The sequence below is a fragment of the Pan troglodytes genome, chromosome 5 (genome assembly GCF_028858775.2).
Source record: "Pan troglodytes isolate AG18354 chromosome 5, NHGRI_mPanTro3-v2.0_pri, whole genome shotgun sequence".
Lineage (NCBI taxonomy): Eukaryota > Metazoa > Chordata > Mammalia > Primates > Hominidae > Pan > Pan troglodytes.
The window spans coordinates 158,555,729-158,575,798 of NC_072403.2; the positions used below are offsets into that span (position 1 = coordinate 158,555,729).

Below are 20,070 nucleotides of genomic sequence, written 5' to 3' on the forward strand. Positions count from 1 at the left end.
GGGTCTGACTCTGTCGCTCAGGCTGGAGTGTAGTGGCACAATTATAGCTCACTGCAGACTCCACTCCTGGGATCCAGTGATCCTCCTGCCTCAGCCTCCCAAGTAGCTAGCACTACAGGTATGCCATCATCACGCCTGACTAATTTTATTTTTTGTAGAGACAGGGTCTCACTATGTTATGCAGGCTGGTCTTGAATTCCTGACCTAAAGTGATCCTCCTGTCTCGGCCTCACAAAGTGTTGGGATTACAGGTGTGAGCCACCACACCCAACCACTGATATAGTTTTTTAAAACATTTCCTGTGTATATATTGAAAACCTCATCATAAATTTTGCTTTTAAATTCAAACACAATATAAAAAATTTGAAGACAAGAGTACCACATTTAGTCATATGTTCATTTTTTATTTTTTAAGTAAATATTTTAACTGGCATGTAAAATTTTTCCTTTATGCTTTCTCATTCTTGATGTTCCATTTTTCCTTTTATTCTCCTTTCTTTTTATTTCTGAAAAATTTTCTTTCACAATTCCTTTTGAGACACTCTAATGATGACAAATTATCTTGTCTTTCCTTTATCTGAGAATGTGTTTATTTTACTCTTATTCCTAAAGAATATTTTCCCTAGTGATATGATTCTGGGTTAGCAGTAATTTTCTTTCAGCATTTGGTATTTAGTGTGCCATTAATTTTCCAGCCTTCCAGAATTTTCCTCCAGGCCAGCCAGAATTATTCTTCTGGCCTCCCTGGCTCCTGGTGAGCAATCTGTCCTTCCCCTCTAACAGGTCTTCTCTTGCTGCTGTCTTTCAAGCTTTTTTTCTTTTGTCTTAACTTTTAAGAAGTTGGAAACTTAAAGTATAATAAAAAATTAAGAAAAAAAAAGAAGTTGGAATTTGATCTGTCTGGCTGTAGAATTCTTTGAGTTTATCCTATTTGGTTTAGTCTGAGTTCCTTGAATGTAGGTTTATGTCTTATGACAATTTGGGAGAGTTTTCAGCCATTATCCCTTCAACTATATTTTTAGCCCCACTCTCTCTTTTTTTTCTTTTTTTCAGTGGCAACAATGACATGAATATTATATCTTTTTGCATTATCCACACAGGTCCCTGAGCCTTATATGATTGTTGATACTATATTTTCCTGTTATTCGTAATTTCTATTGATCTAATATCCAGTTCACTAATTTCTATGCTATCTGCATTCTGCTATTGATCTCATCAACTGGGAGTTGCTTTTTAGTTTAATTTTAAGCTTAAAATTTCTATTTTTATGACTTTATATCTTCCATTTCTTTGCTGAGAGTTTCTATTTTTGAATTTGTTTCAAGAGTGTTCATAATTGCTTGTTGGAACATTTTTGTGAGAATTGCTGTAAATTTCTTATTTAATAATTCTAATTTCTCTGTCATTTTGGTTTTGTGGCCTGTAGATTGTATTTTCCCATTGAAATTGAGACTTTTCTGGGTTTTGGTATGATAGGTAATTTTATACAGTTTCCTGAATATTTGTAGTGTTATGTTTTACAACTCTGATTGCTAATTAGTTTTATATTTTAGCAAGTAGTCAACGTGTTTAGATTCAGAAGGCACATCCTGGCTCACATTTATTGGCTGTGTCTCAAATGCCAGTTTAGTTTATAAAGCCTCTGATGTACTATTCTGGTCTGCCACTTTTGTTTGCTACCCAGATAATAAGACTTCATTCCACAATCTTCTTATATATAATATATATATAACTTAATAATGTTATATATTACACATATAAATATATATGTTATAATGTATATAATATATATCTTAATCTTAATAATATATATCTTCATAATTTTATATAATCTTAATAATATAGATCAAAATAATCTTAATATTATTAAGGTCATATATTTATATAATTATATAAATATGTAATTATAGTATAAATATAATAAATATATAATTATATATATAATCATATATATAATAATATTAAGGTTTTTTATATATATAAGTATATATAACCTTAATAATATTAGTCTTGTAACAACTAAGGCTACTATACCAGAATACTATAGACTGGTGACTTATAAACAGCAAAAATTTATTTTTTATATTTCTGGAGGCTGGGAAGTGTGAGATCAAGGCACTGGTAGATTTGGTGTCTGGCAAAGCCCTGCTCCCTGGTTCATAAATGGCTGGCCATTTTCTTGCCTTAAAATTCCATGGTGGAAGAGAAAAACTTTGGTTTCTTCAACTTCTTAAAAGGGCACAAATCCCATTCATGAGGGCTTTACCCTCCTTTTTACCTAATTCTATCACTTTGGGCATTAGGATTTCAACACATGAATTTTGGGGAGAAACATTCTGTATGTATACACACATAGACACATGCACGCAAATGTATTTTTTATATGTTCAGGATAGATATGTTCAATATAGATATACATGTTCAGTAATCATACAGTATTTATCCTTTTGCATCTGGCTTATTTCTCTGTGGTTTCTTGTTGATCAAGAAATTAATTAGGAGCAGGAATAATATGAGAATTGGAAGCGTAAGATCAGTGAGGATATATCAAGATAAGCAATAATTACTAAAGTTATATTTGGAGAATTTGTATTTTGACTATATTAAATTATTTGATTATGTCCAAGCTTATCCATGGTTGTATAATGTTTTGGTTCTGGTCCTTGAAACACCTCAATTTACTGCATTATGCAGTAAGGGACTCCCAAGACTTTGTTCACAAGACCTCATAAGTAAAGACAATATTGATATAGACATGGGTGTGCTGTGATTATGCTAAATAAAGCAATAAGCTAACATATTCAACCAGAGTAGTATTGAAATCCAATATCTCAGTCTTTCAGTGTAAGATGCTAAAATAAAATTGGAAAACGGTAAATAGTAATGTCAGCCATGTGCAATCATTTACGAGAGAAAAGACTGTAAGCCATTGATGGTATTACATTTCTTTCATCTTATTTTTAGGGTTGCTGGAGAAAGATAACAATTGATGACTTTTTGCCTTTTGATGAAGATAACAATCTATTGCTTCCAGCTACAACTTATGAATTTGAACTGTGGCCAATGCTTTTGTCTAAAGCTATTATCAAGCTGGCAAATATTGAGTATGTAATGACACATTATCACTCACATGAATAAAAAAAGCAAACAAAAACATTAACTATACATTCGTATTGCATAATTTATTTTTTAAAAATTAGTTAAAAGACAGCTTTTTTCCCTAAACAATGTACATGCTCTAGTATAAAATCAAATACGCCAAAACCACTGATTTATTCTATTAGGTTAACAATAATGCAAAATTCCTCCAAGAAAAATATACCCAAGAATTATTCTATGTTCAATGCTGTCTTACTATGAATGGAAAGTTGATCATGGAAAATGGTGTTTTGTTTAATAGGAGAAAAAATTGTTTTGTGGGAGAAAAATATTGGTTCATCTAAATACTGAATAATATATCCTGAAATCTAGTTAAAGATTTAGGTTCCGTATATGCAGCAATAATTTACTGATCTTGAAAAACCTGAACTTTTCTGAAAGATGTCAATGTACACTTCATGATTTTGATAACGTTGGTCACTTTTGATACATTCATGATGAAAACTACTCATATTTTCTTCAGTATTCTTACAAAATTGGTTTCTGTCTTATATTCCTGCCTGACTTGTGCACCAGCATATATGAGACACATCTGCTATGTGCTATTCTCTCAGCTTACACTTCCAGAGAAAAGGAGTCATACCATCCTGGCCCTAACAATGCAAAAAATCTTTGATGATTGGGTGGGAAATGCATGGCAATTTTGCCTCATTGCTCACTGGAAGATGCTCACATACATTGCACAGACTGGGATTTTATACACGTCCACCTCCTGCAGTTTGTCAAAGATTCTCGATATTTAACAGGACACACCCACATGCTTTAACAGTACATGTTAGAGATTTGCTCACAGCTCAGCCCCCTTCCCTTCCATAAACATTGCAATGTTAGTCAGAAGTCAGGTCTGCTTTGTGTGGATTTTCTTTAGGCACAGCTTCATTTTTCTCTCCCAAGGCTACAAAACAAAAACAACCACTCCTACTGCCATCCTCCTCATATCTGTTTTTTTCTTACCAGCCCTCAGTTTTCCTTTGGGAATTAGTTTCACCCAGCTTTTAGCACTTAATTGCAATGATTTTTATAAAAACTCAGCCCAGATCTTTGTAGGTAGCTGAATAGCACTAAGTATTCATACCGGTGGCATGTTCATTTATTTGGGAAAAAAAATGTTCTGAATGTTTCTAGTTCTCAGACATAACTTGAAGTTCTGAGAATCAGAGCTGCTAGAGCAGTGAGGCATTGAATACATGACCTGGATAATTGGAGTGGTATTTGATCTTTCTTAAAGCTATAGTTCAGTAGAAATTTATAGCAACATAAGTATTAGGGTTATTATTATTGTTTAAAAAAATCCAATTAGTAAATAAAGCAACAAGCTAAGTGTAATACATTTCTTGGGAATTCTGGTGGAAAGTTGCCCTACATGGAACAATTTATATTTTTCCATAATTTTTTTCAGATTTTTACAGTACATAGTGATTGCTTTTATATGAGGTTTAGCTTACTACATTTTCCAAATTAACACATAGTAATTTCAATGTCAGTGTGAGATATGCACAGAAAAGAGCATTATTTCTATTTGATTTGCAAAGTCACTTCATAAATTTATCCAATGAGGAGTTTAGACTAGTCTGGGATCTATCCCAATAGACACTTATTATCTTTGAAATACGTAGACATATAGAAATTCGTAATCCATAAACAACAAAGCAGTGCACATTTTAAAATAATGGCATATGTGACAAAGATAGTAAGATTTCTTTCTGAAGAAAAGCACACATGTGTTGGTAATGCCATTAACACTACCATTGACGGATAGTCAGCTGAAGCCGTGACTCCCGGGCAGAAGGGACATATGGCATTTTTGTGTGTAAATGTAAATAGACTATTAACCTCAGGGAAAAAAATAAGAGGTCTAAATGAGAATAGCGATACTTGGTTAATCATATCCTCGTTTTACTTTATGCTAAGCTGACAGATCCACTCTTCTGTACAGGACAGAACAGATGTTTCTGGTTTCTCCACAGTTATCTAAGGATTTCTGATGCCCATCTTGACTTGCCATAGATGAGACTGATCTAACACACAGCTTCAAAGACATCTTAAAATAATTACTGAAATCAGAATGATAAAAGAGACTGTTCTGTTTTAAAAAGAAGTATACAAAAATGGATTATATACTAATTATATATTTCATAATATATAATGTGAATATATTTTATGTATATAGCATTAATATTACTTTTAGATCTTAAAAAATAAAGCATATAAACGTGCCTTGCAAATACAAATGAAATTAATTATATTATAAATCCTACTTCAGTGTTTTAACAAATAATTTGGCTTCTGGGATAGTATTTTTTAATACAGTCTATAATGAATAATCAGAATATATTGCTGTTTATTAATGATTCCTAGTTCTTATATATCTTTATGTGTTTTCAAATTTTGCTACCTGTAACATTATGCATTTTCTTTTTTAGCATCCATGTAGCAGACAGGAGAGAGCTGGGGGAGTTCACGGTTATTCATGCGCTCACAGGATGGTTACCAGAAGTCATTTCTCTTCAGTACGTTTGACTATTAAATTGCTCATATCTATTTTTTTATCTTCCCAAGATTTCTTTAAAATATTCCTAGCCTTTAAGAAAATTTCAAGAAAGGTCATGTTTTGCAAAATTTGGGGGAAAATATCATTTTGTAGTATTATATAAAGTTCCTTGGGAATTTCAGGGTAAATTCTATTTCCTTATGTAGGAGAACAATGACCCCCATAGGTTCTTTGTTGGAACCGACTCCTGTAACAGAAGACACATTAACAAGAGAAAAACACACAGAAGTTTATTACCATGTAGATTTCCACGGGAAATCTACAACAAAGAACAGTCAATTTTTACAGAAGTGACAAGACAAAAGAAAATGACTTTGGGCCTCTACAGGTGGCAACTTGTGGGAAGGCAAATAAATGATAGATAAAGGCTAGTTATGAAAGCTTGTTCATGTACATTCCTCTGGTACAATTCCTCAGGCCAGTAAGGGTCCAAAGCTGTCTTCAGTGGTTAACATCTGTTCTCTCTGGCACAAGGGAGTGAGGGGCAGGATACCTCTTGGTTTTTGTAAATCTATATCTTGCTTTTAGGCAAATAGAGGGAAAACAGAGTTTCTGTGTATCTGCTTCTTCACAGGGATTGCCTGTAGCTCAGCAGTCCTTCATATTTTCGGGTGGCATGTGCAGGTCTCCCACACTTATATATATATATATACTATGAATTTAATCTTTAAATATCTGATGTACAAATATTTAAACAATGGTAATTATTTATTATGGTAAAACATTTGCAAACTTCTCTTTACACTTATAAACCTGTCACACTTACTTCAATATAGAAACATAACAGCAACTTTTAATTGGCCACATCTATATGGAAATAATCATAAGAAGACAACTATTATGCATCAAGTATTTTAGTATATTACTTCTCGTTTAAAAATCACAGTCCTGAAAGGATAATCTCATTTAATCATCCATATGACCCCATCAACTAAGTGTACATCATTTCAAATGAGGAAACTAAAGCTCTCAGAGGTTGAATTCCCCCAAACTAGGAACATGTAAGTCTTGCTGGTCCAAAGCCCACAGTCTTTCTTTCATGTGATTCTAGATATAGAGAAATTGCTTCTTTATGTCCAAAAATAGCTATTAGGTAAAGAATAGAATAGAGACATTGCTCAACTTAGTGCTGACTTATAATTTCACGATCGTTTTATTTAATACATAAGGAATATAGATGCACCGTTTTATCATTTTACCATTGACATTTGGAAACAAATCAAGATAAGGTGCATAGAAAAGAATTATAACAATAGATTTGAATATACCCTTAACTCAGATACTGACTTTTACAAGATGATTAAATCTACAGTACAGTTATCAACCTGGATCATCTCTGATCTTTGACTGGCAATAGGAAGCTGCAATTCCCCAGGGGCAATAGAGATTAGAGGAGGTTGAAGACAGGCCGTAGTAACTTGGATTCTGCCATCTTCACCATATTTTCAGCAGGATAAACTTGGGTGTTGCTTTGTTCAAATAAAAGTATTTTCAGGGAAAAAAAACTGGAGGGTAGGAGCTGATCTTGTTTTTATCTTAGGAAAGGCCAAGTTAGCACTCTTTTATATCTTCTTTTGGAAACCTTTTCCTACTATCTAAATGACTTCCTGACATAATGTGTACAATGTTAGTGAGAGAAGTAGAGAGAAAATGAGATTTTAAAAGTATGGAGCTCTCTAAATTTTTATACTTAGCGTTGATGGAATGCTTACAGTTTTTCCTGTGCAATTTTCTCTGTGCAGTAGTCAGTAGAGGTACCAGAGACAGGAAATCATCAGAATTCTACCAGAGGATGGTAAAGAAACAAGAGATGAGAATAATTCACAACTAGAAAATTCATAAAATTTTGCCTCGGAAAATCAAAACAGAGTATCTTCTAATTTTCCATGTAATAATAGAAGCAGAGTCAGTGACATGTCTGAGTGGGAATTAGAAATCCAACCACTTCAAAGGACTCTTGTTGGCACGTGTCTCTGATGCATGGTCTGTCTGTGAACATAGCACTCTGCCACCCTGTCTTTAAGCCTAATGGTCCAAGAAGTTATATGGTCTCATTCCGTGGTGTTTGAATAGGTCTTTTTCATAGTGCAGCATATTTTATATGGTAGATGGGAAATACAACCTAGATTTTGGATTCAGAAAGGTCTGTTCCTATCCTGACTCAATTATTTGCTGGTTGTGTGATGCCATACAACTTAACAACCTCTTAAACATCGGTTAAGACTATAATGTTCCAGAGCTGTCATGGGATCAAATGAAAAAAAAATAAAATGTGCTAAAGGCCACTCTGCTGGGTAGTGGAGATCCAGGGATGAATAGGAGGCAGTTCAGGGAGTCGAGCAGATCAGAGATGCACAGGGAAACCAATTATTATTTTCCAGCCACCACTTCATTTCTCTTGTTTTCCTCAGGAAAAAAAGTCTTAATAAATGAGTGGTTTGTACACACTGTCTTCATCTCCTCAACTCCCCGTTTCTTCTCATCTGACTGTTTGACCTTCCCCCTCCACCACACCAGTGAAATGGCTCTTCTTAAGGTCAACAAAGACCTTAACATCGTCAAATCCAGTGATCACCTCTCCTGCCTCATTTACTTGCATCCCAGTATGTGACCCTCTTAAACAAGTTATTTCCTTTTGCAACACTTGCTTCCCTTGGTTTCCACAGCAACACACTCTCTGGGTTTTTCTCCTTCTTATTTTCTGCTCTTTCTCAGGCTTCTTGGATAGTTCCTCAACCACGGTACAGCTACTAAGTGATGGTGTGTAGCAAGGCTCCTGTCCTGTAACTTAAAATAACAAACTATTTGACAATGATTTTCAAGTTTATGCCTGGTCACCATTGCCCGAACTCTAGACTGTATTTATCTACAACTGCCTAAGTTACGTAGCTATGTGAATGTCAAAAGTGTATCTTAAACTCAGAATATCCAGAAAGGAACTCTTGATTCTCAACCTCCTAAACTGCACCGTCCCTAGAATGCATCATCTCAGTGAATTTCACTACCAACCACCTATTTATTCAAGCTAAAGAAAAAAACTAGAAGTCATCCTTCATTGCTCATTTTCCTTGCCTCTCACATAAAATCTCTCACTGGCATCTGTCAACAGTACATTCTCTCCTTACTCTGAACCTATTTGTTTCTCTACATCTCCATTATTACCATCCTAGTTCAACCACTGATCACATGTAATAGACTTATAACTGGTCTCCTAGAGTCTATTTTGCCCTCCTTTAGTTAAGTTGGTAATCAGAAGAATTTTCTAAAGTATAAATCAAATCATATAGTTTTCCTCGCTTAAAACCTTTCAGTGTTTAACTATTACACTTGAATGAAGTTTTACAGTCTTGACCATGATCCTCAGAGATCTACACTGTCTGATTCACACAGTCTCTGACCTCATCACTGACCACATCAATGTCTTGGCAACCATTTACTGGTCACCCAAGTCTTCTTTCTGTTTCTGAAATATAATGAAACTCACTCTACCTTACGGTCCTTACATGGGCTACTCTTATTTTTTTTCTGCCTGGAATGACCTTTCATCAGATTATTCACTTAGCTGGGTATGTCACAACGCCTGGGTTTCACCAAGCTTAACCATCAACTCCTTAGACAGGCCTAGTTGAGCATCCAATCTAAGTTATTCCTTCCCCATGTTATGCCACATTTCAGCTTCCCTTATTTCATTTTCATCATGGAAGTTATCACTGTTGTTATTCTCTCTCTGTCTCTGTTTTATCCAACCATTGGATGTAAAGTTGTCCACAAGAACAGGGACCCTCTTTTGTTTTGCTCAATGTAGTGCCTTCTGTGTTTAGAACAGTGACACGGAATGACTGGGATACAGTCTGTGCTCAATGAATTGTGTAAAATGAGAATTAAAAAAAAAATTTAAAGGCTATACTAGAATACTAGGAGAGCGTAAAAGATTCTTTGGGAACTCAGAACAGAAACCTATAGTTTAATTCCTGCAGAGGATAATACTTGAATTTATCTCAAAGGATTAGTTGAAATGAATGAAGCTGATTGAGGTGGGGAATCCAACTCACAGAAGAAAATATATCAAGGAAATAGAAGAAAGCAGGGTGCATCCCAGAAAAACATGTGGTTCTGCATTATGTGCTATGGAATTCTAGAGGAGGAATAGGATGTGGGAATGGAAACATAAATAGGATCTAGGTAGATAGGCCTTTTATGCCATGCTGACACTTTTACAACCTCCTTAAAATGATCAGATGTCACTAAGGGATTGTAGACAGGAGGATGACTGTATCAGACTCATGGTTTTGAAAGATTGCTCAGAGCCTTAGAACAGCAAATGGCAGGAGTGGAACAGCGAGACTGGCTTGTGCAGTATTCTTGAGGGGGGTCTTCTGAGGGCTTCTGCCAAGGAAGTGGTGATGAGAATGGAGAAAAGGGGATCCACTGCACTGAGAAAAGGTAGTATCCAACGGACACTGTGTTTTATTTGAAGGGGATTTTAAAGAGAGAGTCTTGGTCATTCTGAATTTTCTGCTTTGAGTACTAAGTAGAAGGTGATGCAGGACGTTTTTGTTTACTTATCTTTTTTTATTTATTTGGGACAAATACCTATTAGGTGGTTGAATGTGTGAGTCTGGATATCAGGAGAGAGGTTTGAGCTGGAACTAATGATTTAGAGATGACACACATTTGTGGATAAACTCAAAATATGAGGAAATACTATGTAAAATGGCAAGAACACCAAGAGGAGAGCTGTGGGAAGAGAATTAAATTGTGGACAGTGAGCAGAAGAAAAGGAGTGTTCAAAGGAGTCTGCAAGTAATTTCTATGACAACAGAAAGAAAACCAGGAAAGAGGGATGTTATGGAAGCCTCAGGGAAGAATTAAAAGCAAGAAACAACACTGTCACATTCCACAGAGAAGCCTCGTAAGATAAGGACCTTCTGCATAAGTGATCATGCATGCAAAAGTGTCTGCCACTTAATAGATGCTCAAGGACATGTTCTTTCCCTGTCCTGGCTGTTAACGTGATTAGCTTCCCTGCCAGGGCGAGTGATCTCTGAGATAACACCATGGTTTTGGTCGCTTTGTATCAGCAAAGCCCAGCACAGAGTGGGCACGCAATGAAAGCTTGTTGAATGTCTAATACATAATGCTGTTCTTTTAACTAAAAATTTGAGTAACAATTGAAATTATTCATTAAATAGCAAGTTGATTTTTCTGTCAGTAATTTCTTGCAAAGTTCAAGGAAAAAAAAAAACATCGTTTGGAAATTAATGTTGTTGTCTTTTCTCTTAGCCCAGGATATATGGACAAAGTTTGGGAGCTCCTGAAAGAAATATTGCCTGAGTTTAAGCTGTCAGATGAGGCCAGCTCTGAAAGCAAAATAGCAGTGTTAGATTCTAAATTAAAAGAACCAGGGAAAGAAGGGAAGGAGGGAAAAGAAATAAAGGATGGAAAGGAAGTAAAAGACGTGAAGGAATTCAAACCTGAAAGTTCTTTGACAACACTAAAGGCTCCTGAGAAAAGCGACAAAGTTCCAAAGGGTAAGATATTTTACATGTGATTCAGTATGGACATTGCATATAAATGCCTTACAATTGTATTTGATGTGTTGCTGGAAAGAGTGGTTTTGATCCAGACCCCAAGAGAGGGTTCTTGGATCTCATGCAGTAGGGAATTCAAGGCAGGTCACAGAATGAAGTAAGAAGAGATAGTTTATTGAAAACTCCTCAGTTACAGAGTAGGGCATCTTCAGCAAGCAAAGAAAGGTGCTGTCTTTGTTTTCAGTTTTTCTTTCTTTCTTTCTTTCTTTTCTTTTTGGAATGTAGTTGCGCTCTTGTTGCCCAGGCTGGAGTCCAGTGGCACAATCTCGGCTCACTGCAACCTTCATCTCCGAGGATCAAGTGATTCTCCTGCCTCAGCCTCCCAAGTAGCTGGGATTACAGGCGTGCACCACCATGCCCAGCTAATTTTTGTGTTTTTAGTAGAGACAGGGTTTCACCATGTTGGCCAAGCTGGTCTTGAACTCCTGACCTCAGGTGATCCACCCGCCTCAGCATCCCAAAGTGTTGGGATTACAGGTGTGAGCCACTGCACCCAGCCCAGTTTTTCTTATATAGGAGTCTTATCTATGTAAAAGCCAAGCTAAGCTAAGCTGTCCTGACAGCGTGACAAAATGTAGTATTCTGTTGATTTAAAGAAAGTTATACTTGGCATTCTAGTGCATTAAGTACATCAAAGCATAACAATAATTATCTTGAAAGCATACTTTTTAGGGGCATTGGGACATATGGACATATTGCTATCGGTATTGGGACATCTGGACATTCTGCTGTTGTAAGAGTGTGTCCCTTGTAGGTATCGTTAGGCTGTATCTTCAGCTATAAACATGTAATGACTGTGAGTCATGACTGGCAAGAAATGTGCCTTGTTATTCTTAAGATGGAGCTGAACTTAAAATGTGGTTTCTCAGGGCCTCTGAGGCTCCTGCTTCCCTAAGAAATGCATCTTTGTTGTCGTTATCCTTTCTTAAGTTTTTGTGACAACAGCCATGTAATTAAGATCTTTCTTTTCTAGGACTTTAGGACTTATAATGGTGTTTACTATATGCTAATTATTATTCCACATTTTGCTTTCTTTAAAAATCAAAAGCAATTCTCTACTTTGATGCTACTAAATTAATCTAGTATTAGCTCTCAATTTCCATTAAACACATATTTTTCCTATTTAAAAAGTAAAAAGTGGCAGAACTTGACAATGATGACGGGTAGAATTCCAAGCTGCAAAGCAAGATAGATGGTGGTACCATTTAGGAGAGATCACAAAATGATTTTGAATATATTGAAATTGAGGTGCCTTTAAGACAACCAAGTGGTTTTTCATGTCAAGACTCCTAGGCTGGTGATATACACTTGGGAGTCATTGACAAATGCCTGCAAAATTAAACCAGGAATGATATTTCCCAAGGAGACAGTATAGAGTGAGCAGATGAGGGAGGCTGAGACTGAGTCCTGAAGAAGTGGAACATCTAAGAGGTTGGTACAAAATGACGAGCTGCTGAATGAAGAGTAAGGACCGGCCAGAGGAGCAGGGACAACATCAGCAGAGCATTTTGTCATCGGGGCCAAAGGAAAAAGTGTTGCAGGAACCAGAGATTGTATTAAATATTGTGGGAAGATGAACTATGATGAAAACTTAAATTTCTCAATTACAATTTGTGATATGGGGGTCATTGCGCACTTGTGAGTGATAGGAGTAGAAGATACATTGGAGGGGAGTAAGAAGGAAGTGGGAAGTAAAATAATGTATAAACAACCCTGTGAGAAGCTTGTCCTTGAAGAACAGGAAATTGCAAAGTGGAAGCTGATAGAGAAGAATGTGGGAGGCAGACAGAATATATATTTGTGAATCTAGTGAAGGAAAATTGGTTTTTTTTTAAGTGATGACTGGGAAGATCCCGCTGAGATGACTGCAGTAGTATATGTTTTCTGAGAAGGAGCAAGTTCCACACCCCAGCTATAAGGGGATTGGGCCAACCCAGGGAGAGCAATGGCTCCTCCATTCTCATAGGTGGGCACAGGTCATGGGAGAGTGGATACAGGTGTAGGTGGGTAAACGGGTTTGGTAGGAGAAGATGAGGACTTCAGACCAAAGACTTCTACTTTTTGTTTATACACAGCCTAGCTATGAGCTGAAAGTGAGGTGGAGGTGGAAGATGTAGATTCTCACGGAGATTTAAAATAGATGTGGCAAGGTTTGCAGAACTATGGGAGGATTATCTCCAGTGGGACTCAGCTGCCAAGTTTATTCAGAGTGGGGTTTTGCCAGATGGGTGGGATGAAATGACAGAGGAGCAATCCTTATTTAGGGTATTGGCAAAAACACATTTTGGTGAGCACTGTTGTATTCTATCCAAATGTCTATGTGAAACAGTTTGATTTTTTTCTATTTATAATTTTTATTATGTATTATTTTTAAGTCACAAATTCTGAATAGAAGTTTGAAAGCTCTTAAAGTCCTATTTGAAAATTATACATGCACTCAAATATTGCTTCCTAAAATTAGTTTTATTGAATTAAGGTAATATATATAGAAAATTCACAAATAAAATTTTGATAATAAACTTTTTAAAAACAGAAACTTCTTGGTTAAATGTTTTATCCTATGATTAAAGTTATAGCTATCTTTACTTTTATATCTAATTTAAGTGTTAAATCTACTGAAAAAGCTAAGATATGGGCCGGGCATAGTTGTTCACGCCTGTATTCCCAGCACTTTAAGAGGCTGATGCAGGCAGATCACTTGAGCTCAGGAGTTCAAGACCAGCCTGGACAACATGGTGAAATCCTGTCTCTATAAAAAAGAAAAATAAAAAGAAAAGAAACAGAAAAATTAGCAAGTTGTGGTGGTGCACACCTGTAGTCCCAGCTATTCAGGAGGCTGAGGTGAGAGAATTGCTTGAGCCTGGGAGGTCAATGCTGCAGTGAGCTGAGACCTCGCCACTGCACTCCAGCCTGGGTGGCAGAGTGAAAGCCTGTCAAAAAGAAAAAAAAAAGCTAAGATATGAAACATGTCTATTTTGGATGTTCAGAAACATTATAAGTAGATAATGTCACAGTTTTTATTTATGAAAATTTTAAAGATGAGCAACCTGACCAATGATGATTACAAACTTTGCAGATGATGCAGAGAATGAAATGACAGAAATCTATAATTTCTGTCTCAGAATTGAGACAGATTTGTTAGGGAATTAAAAAAATCTTCGAGAAAAGTATTTTAGGTTGAAGAAGAATATGTTTTGTGGATTGAGTATATGAATGAGCATTCAAATGGTGGGAATCGTTCTGGATACAAGAGTTTTATTACCTAAGCCATGTAGGCAATAAGATGCTGGTTTGGGACTTTGGCTGGAATCTGGGCTCCACAAGAAAATATTTTGGAGTCATAAAACTGTTTCCTGTAAGTGGAGGACCCAAATAAGGAAAATCTGAGAGGGCTCTACATTTAGGACTTAACTTTCAGCACAGGCTTTGCTGTGTTTTGTTTTTATTTTTAAAATGAGAAAATTACCTTGATACTATAATCTTATATAAATAAAATATATTCAAATAATTATCTCCATGAAACAAAATTATATGCAGTAGATAAAAAGCAATGCTGCATTTATTTCATAATATATCTCAATTTTCAAAGTTCTCCCTGGCTTTATCATGGTGTTTCTAATTAGAGGGGATCATGTTTTGGAGAAATTATGGCATAATTTTACATTAAATAATACTATTATTTTGGCCTTTTTTCTGGAAGACAATGACTGAATAAGAAATATAGTTTGAGATTGTCTAGTTAAAGTATTTATTGTGATTTTTTCATATGTTAGAGAAAGCAGATGCAAGAGACATTGGAAAGAAGAGAAGCAAAGATGGAGAAAAAGAAAAATCCAAATTCTCACTTCATGGTTCAAGACCCTCATCAGAAGTGCAGTACTCTGTGCAGTCCCTATCAGATTGTAAGCTCTTAATTTCTTAGAATAATAACTATTTTAGTTGTTTCTTAAAATGCTGGAAAACCTTGGAACTTAGAAATACATTTCTTCTTTTGAAATAACTAAATAAACTTAGTCAAGGTTGCCTTAAATGTTGGGTTCTCAGATGGGTGGGCGTGTTGGGCCAAGTCCTACCAATGACAGAAGCCTGTTGTCCAAATTACAGTGCAATTGTCACAGAAGAAGTATCCACATGTGGGAGAGGCTTCTGCTGGTCGCTTTCAGGTATTTCTCTAAAAAATACTCAGGTTGAATTTATCATCCAAATTAAGTAAATTCAAAGTTACTTGTTTGTGTGGTTAGATGCCAGCCACCAAATAAAACAAAAAGCCTACATCTGGCTCCTTGCTCACAGTGGGCCTCCAGCTCTTTTACTGTGTTTTAGAAAGTAACTGTGAGGCCGGAGACTCTGGAAGTCATTGTTTATATCACAATACTGACAACCACACTTTTTTGTGTATCGCACTGTGACTGGGTGGATGTAAAAGAACTATTTATAATAGCCTCATTGTATAAAGGTCAACTATTTTTGTGAAAATGCTAGGGTTTCTCTATCACTTAAAATCACATTGGAGCTCTTTCATTTTAATTAATCTTTCCAATTTGGACTTACAAATTATCTCTAAAGACCCCTTGGCTACCGCATTTTTGTCCTGTGTACCAGCTAAAACAGTCTAGGTATAGTAGCCCTTAAACAAATTGTATCAGGTTGAAAGAAAACAAGCTGTAAAAAAATGATACCGCAACCTATTCAGGAGGTTATCAGGAGGAAGACTAGAGTGTCTCTTTTGAGTCTCAGCTTTGGCTCATCTATCTTGGTGCTTCCAGAGTGCAGGTTATCATTTTCACCTCATCCTTTATTAGCTAGTCAAAAATATGTGTTTTTACATCTAGTAGTGTGCCTCATTAATAAATTTTTATCTTTTTTCTTATTATGATGATTTGTATGAGGACATTTTAATAATTATGGCTTTTTATTTTTACTGAAACATGTCTAGTGATGTGGATAGAAAAAAGTCACTGTTGTATTTTTAATTCTACATTAAAAATCATTTTCTTATATTGATGCCTTAAGCAATATTTTTTGATAGTGAGAAACATTACATTAGCAGATTTACTGATGGTTCTTCATCTTTGTGAAAATGGCTAAAACTTTCTGAGAGTTCTTTCTTTGTGAAAATAAAAGTAATGATGCCTTCCTTCTCCTGCTGAACTTACAGTTAAGGTCATTCCAACACATACAATGTGGTTCAGTTTGGACTGTGGAGTCAAGCTGGTTGAGTTCAATATCTGCTCCAACACTGAGTGTATAAGTATCAGGCAAGTGATAGAGCCTCTTTAAACTCAGGATCTCTATAAATCAGCATTATTGTTTTGGTGAGGGTCCTTGTGAGAATCAAGTGTTGAATCCAGGTAAAGTGCTTAGCACTTGTTGGTAGAGCTACATTTTAGCATATTTATTGCAAAAGCCTTTGTTAATTCTTACATGTGCTAAAGATACAGTGTTAGAATGAACTCTATAGGAGTCCTTTATCTGGCATAAATATGAGGGTGGCCATGTGAACTTCCTTCTCCCACAGAGTTAAATCTAAGTGCATTTCTGATGGTGTTATAATTCATTTCCTTCAATCAGCTGCTTTGGTTTCACTTGTAAAGGAGATAATGGATAGACAGTAAGTGTTCAAGAGGTAATTGAGTGACAATTCAAACTCATATGGAAAATAGAACATGACATTTATATTGTTTGTTTGTTTATTGGTTTATTTATTCATTTGACACAGAGTCTTGCTGTGTCGCCCAGGCTGGAGTGCAGTGGTGCAATCTCAGCTCACTGCAATCTCCACCTCCCAGGTTCAAGCGATTCTTGTGCCTCAACCTCCCAAGTAGTTGGGACTGCAGGCGCATGCCATTACACTTGGCTAATTCTTGTATTTTTAGTAGAGACAGAGCTTCATCATGTTGGCCAGGCTGGTCTCAAACTCCTGACCTCAAGTGATCCACCCACCTTGGCCTCCCAAAGTGCTGGGACTATAGGCATGTGCCACCACGCTCTGTCTATATTGTTTATTGATGATTTGATATTAGAGGTGTTGTAGTTAATTCTGATAAGTCACTGAAAATTTAATATAAAGAACCCCTGTTTTATTAATTTTTTGAAGTAGCGTATTTATCACAACGGTCATTACAATAAAATGACGCTCACAGTTTTAAATGCCATAGGAGATATAGTTTTATAATGGCAGAAGACATGTAGAGATTTATATATATTTACATGTCATCTAATATTATCCAATGCATATCCTAATAATGACTTGACATTTAAGATTTCATTTTGTTATTTTCAAAATAAGTGTATTCATTTAGGTACACTAGCTGGTATGACTAACAAATGATTCTAATGTCATATATATTTCTTTCTCAATTAAAATAAAAAGACTAGTGTTAATCACTGGCAGGAAGTTATTTTCTAAATGGCATTGAAGAGACCCACGCTCCTTCCATTTTATGCCTCTTATACCTCTAGCATTCTAAAGTTCTATACCAGTGGGAAGAAAAACAGCTTGGAGGATTGCAGGAGCAAGATGTCTGAAATCAAAACAAGCTGTATTGTATATCACTTCTGGTCTCATTCTATTGAAGACAATTCAGTCCAATGGCCACACCTGACTTTAAGAGGAGTTGGAAATATGGAATGTGACGTGCTAAAGATCGCTCATTTCAGAAGAGGAAACCATTTGGTGAACAATGATCAATCTTTACCACATTCCACTTTCCTGATCACCAGATACCCCTTTCACTCTTCTTCTCACATATATGTTCAATACGTACCAAGAGTCCCAGTCTAAATTATTATCTAGTAATTTCATCTAGTTAAAATATCCAGGATCTCCAAGTCATGTACATGCACACACATGCTTACAGATACACCCATATGTATCCATTCACATCTCTCATGTACTCTTGAAGACGAACACAGTAACTGCGATATAAACTCCACTCATAAAACAAAATAGCAGGGGACACACTGTAGTCACTCATCATTCGCAATTCTAAAATTTGGCTGAGAAAGTCCTGTTAAGACCTTTTTCCTGGCATAAAGGGGAAGTTCTTTGGCACTGATTCTGCTCTCTTGGAGGAACTCCAAATTATAAAGTGTAAAGTGGGTTCATAAACCCACAGTCTTACTCCAGAGTTCACACAACTACTATGTTTTCTCTCCTCTCGATATCTATGAATACTAATATTTTAAACTGTAAAACTTATTGAAAAATTTTTTCTCTAAATAACTAAATTTAAAATGTAGCTTAAAAAGAAACCTTGATACAAATAATGACATTAATTACAAATACCAAAGTTCTATAAGAATGAATAAATCATACCCTTCCAATATTTGAGAAAAAATGATTATGAGAAATATTAGAGATTTGAGTTTTGCCAGTAACTTATTAACTATAGGGTAAGTTAGAATTTGTGTAGTACTCTATTATAGAGTTCAGTATCATAGTAACTTTAAAAAATTGTTTCAAAAAAGCAAAAATCAATAACATTAGAATATGACTCAGTGGAATAGTAAGTTGGATATTTTCTGACTGTGAGAAAAACTGCTAGCTTTTCACAATTTCCTCCTCTTTCTAGGAACAGAGTTTTGCTATATTTTCCCAGCCTCTTTTAAGTGAGATGTGGCCTTCTGTATCATTTCTAGCCCACAGGATGTGAAGCAAAGCGATACATACCAGCTGTAGACTGACCTATACCGTGCTCTCAATTACAATTCCCTTTTTGCTAGCTCAATGCTGTTGAGAGCACAGTGTTAAAGATGGCAAAGCCACAAGGATGGACAGAGCAGGAGTATGTGAATCACTACCTGGAGATCTGCCTGCTGGTCAAGAAGGTTCATTTTGTACTTTATATGAACAAAAAGAAACTATATCATGTTTAAGTCATTTTTTAGTGTGTTCCTTATAGCAGCTACAATTACCTCATGATAAATTAACTCCTGCCAGAAGTTGAGTACTAATAACAAGGTGAAAATATGTGGTGTCTGCTTAACAGTAGAGTAGAAGGCAGTGAATAAATGGTATCTCAAGCTTGAGGAAACCTGGAGATCTACCTCATACAGCAAAATATTTGGTAAAACTGGAACCTGCGACAATTTAGAAGTTAGCCATGTACTCAGTGAACCTGAGTCTCTAAAATAAGTGGTTGAAAATCTGCTATTCTAGGCAGTGTTAAGTTTGTAATATCTACTGTTAGCAAGATATTTCAAATAAGAAATGAGTTCAGGGAAGAATTGTCTGTTTTTCCAAAATAAATGGGAAAAATAGAGAAATTTCTGAGATCACAGAACATACAAAATTGAAAAAGAAGTCTATTTCTTTACCACAATTAATTGGAGATAAGGCTGGTGTTGAAGAGAGCCATGCTCCTCCCTTTTTATGCCTCCTATACTCTAGCATGTGAATTCTAAAGTTCTATACCAGTGGGAAGTAAAAGAGCTTGGAGGATTGCAGGTGCAAGGTGTTTGAAGTAAAAACAAGCTGTATTGTTTATCACTTCTGGTCTCATTCTATTGAAGACAATTCAATTTCATGGCCATACCTAAGTATTTAACAACAAAAGTCCAGGATATATTTTGGATATTTGTCCTCGCCCAAACTTCATGTTGAATTGTAATCCCCAGTGCTGGAGGTGGAGCCTGGTGGGAGTGGACCTGAAGGCAGATCCCTCATGGCTTGGTGCTGTCTTCATGACAGTAAGTTCTTGCAAGATCTGGTCGTTTAAAACTGTGTAGCATCTCTCCCTACTCTCTTGCTTGCTCCCATTCTCACCA

The 20,070-nt window shown here is 35.9% G+C and overlaps 1 protein-coding gene across 1 annotated transcript in view; it reads left to right on the top strand.

Moving 5' to 3' along the window:
- Nucleotides 1-20,070, top strand: part of ADGB (androglobin) — a 218,191-nt gene that overhangs the window by 62,217 nt on the left and 135,904 nt on the right. Inside the window, exons 6-9 of the mRNA XM_054686389.2 lie at nucleotides 2,965-3,104; nucleotides 5,583-5,669; nucleotides 10,994-11,241; nucleotides 15,075-15,203. Coding sequence (XP_054542364.1) covers nucleotides 2,965-3,104; nucleotides 5,583-5,669; nucleotides 10,994-11,241; nucleotides 15,075-15,203 — 604 coding nt within the window. The remainder of the gene's footprint in view (nucleotides 1-2,964; nucleotides 3,105-5,582; nucleotides 5,670-10,993; nucleotides 11,242-15,074; nucleotides 15,204-20,070) is intronic.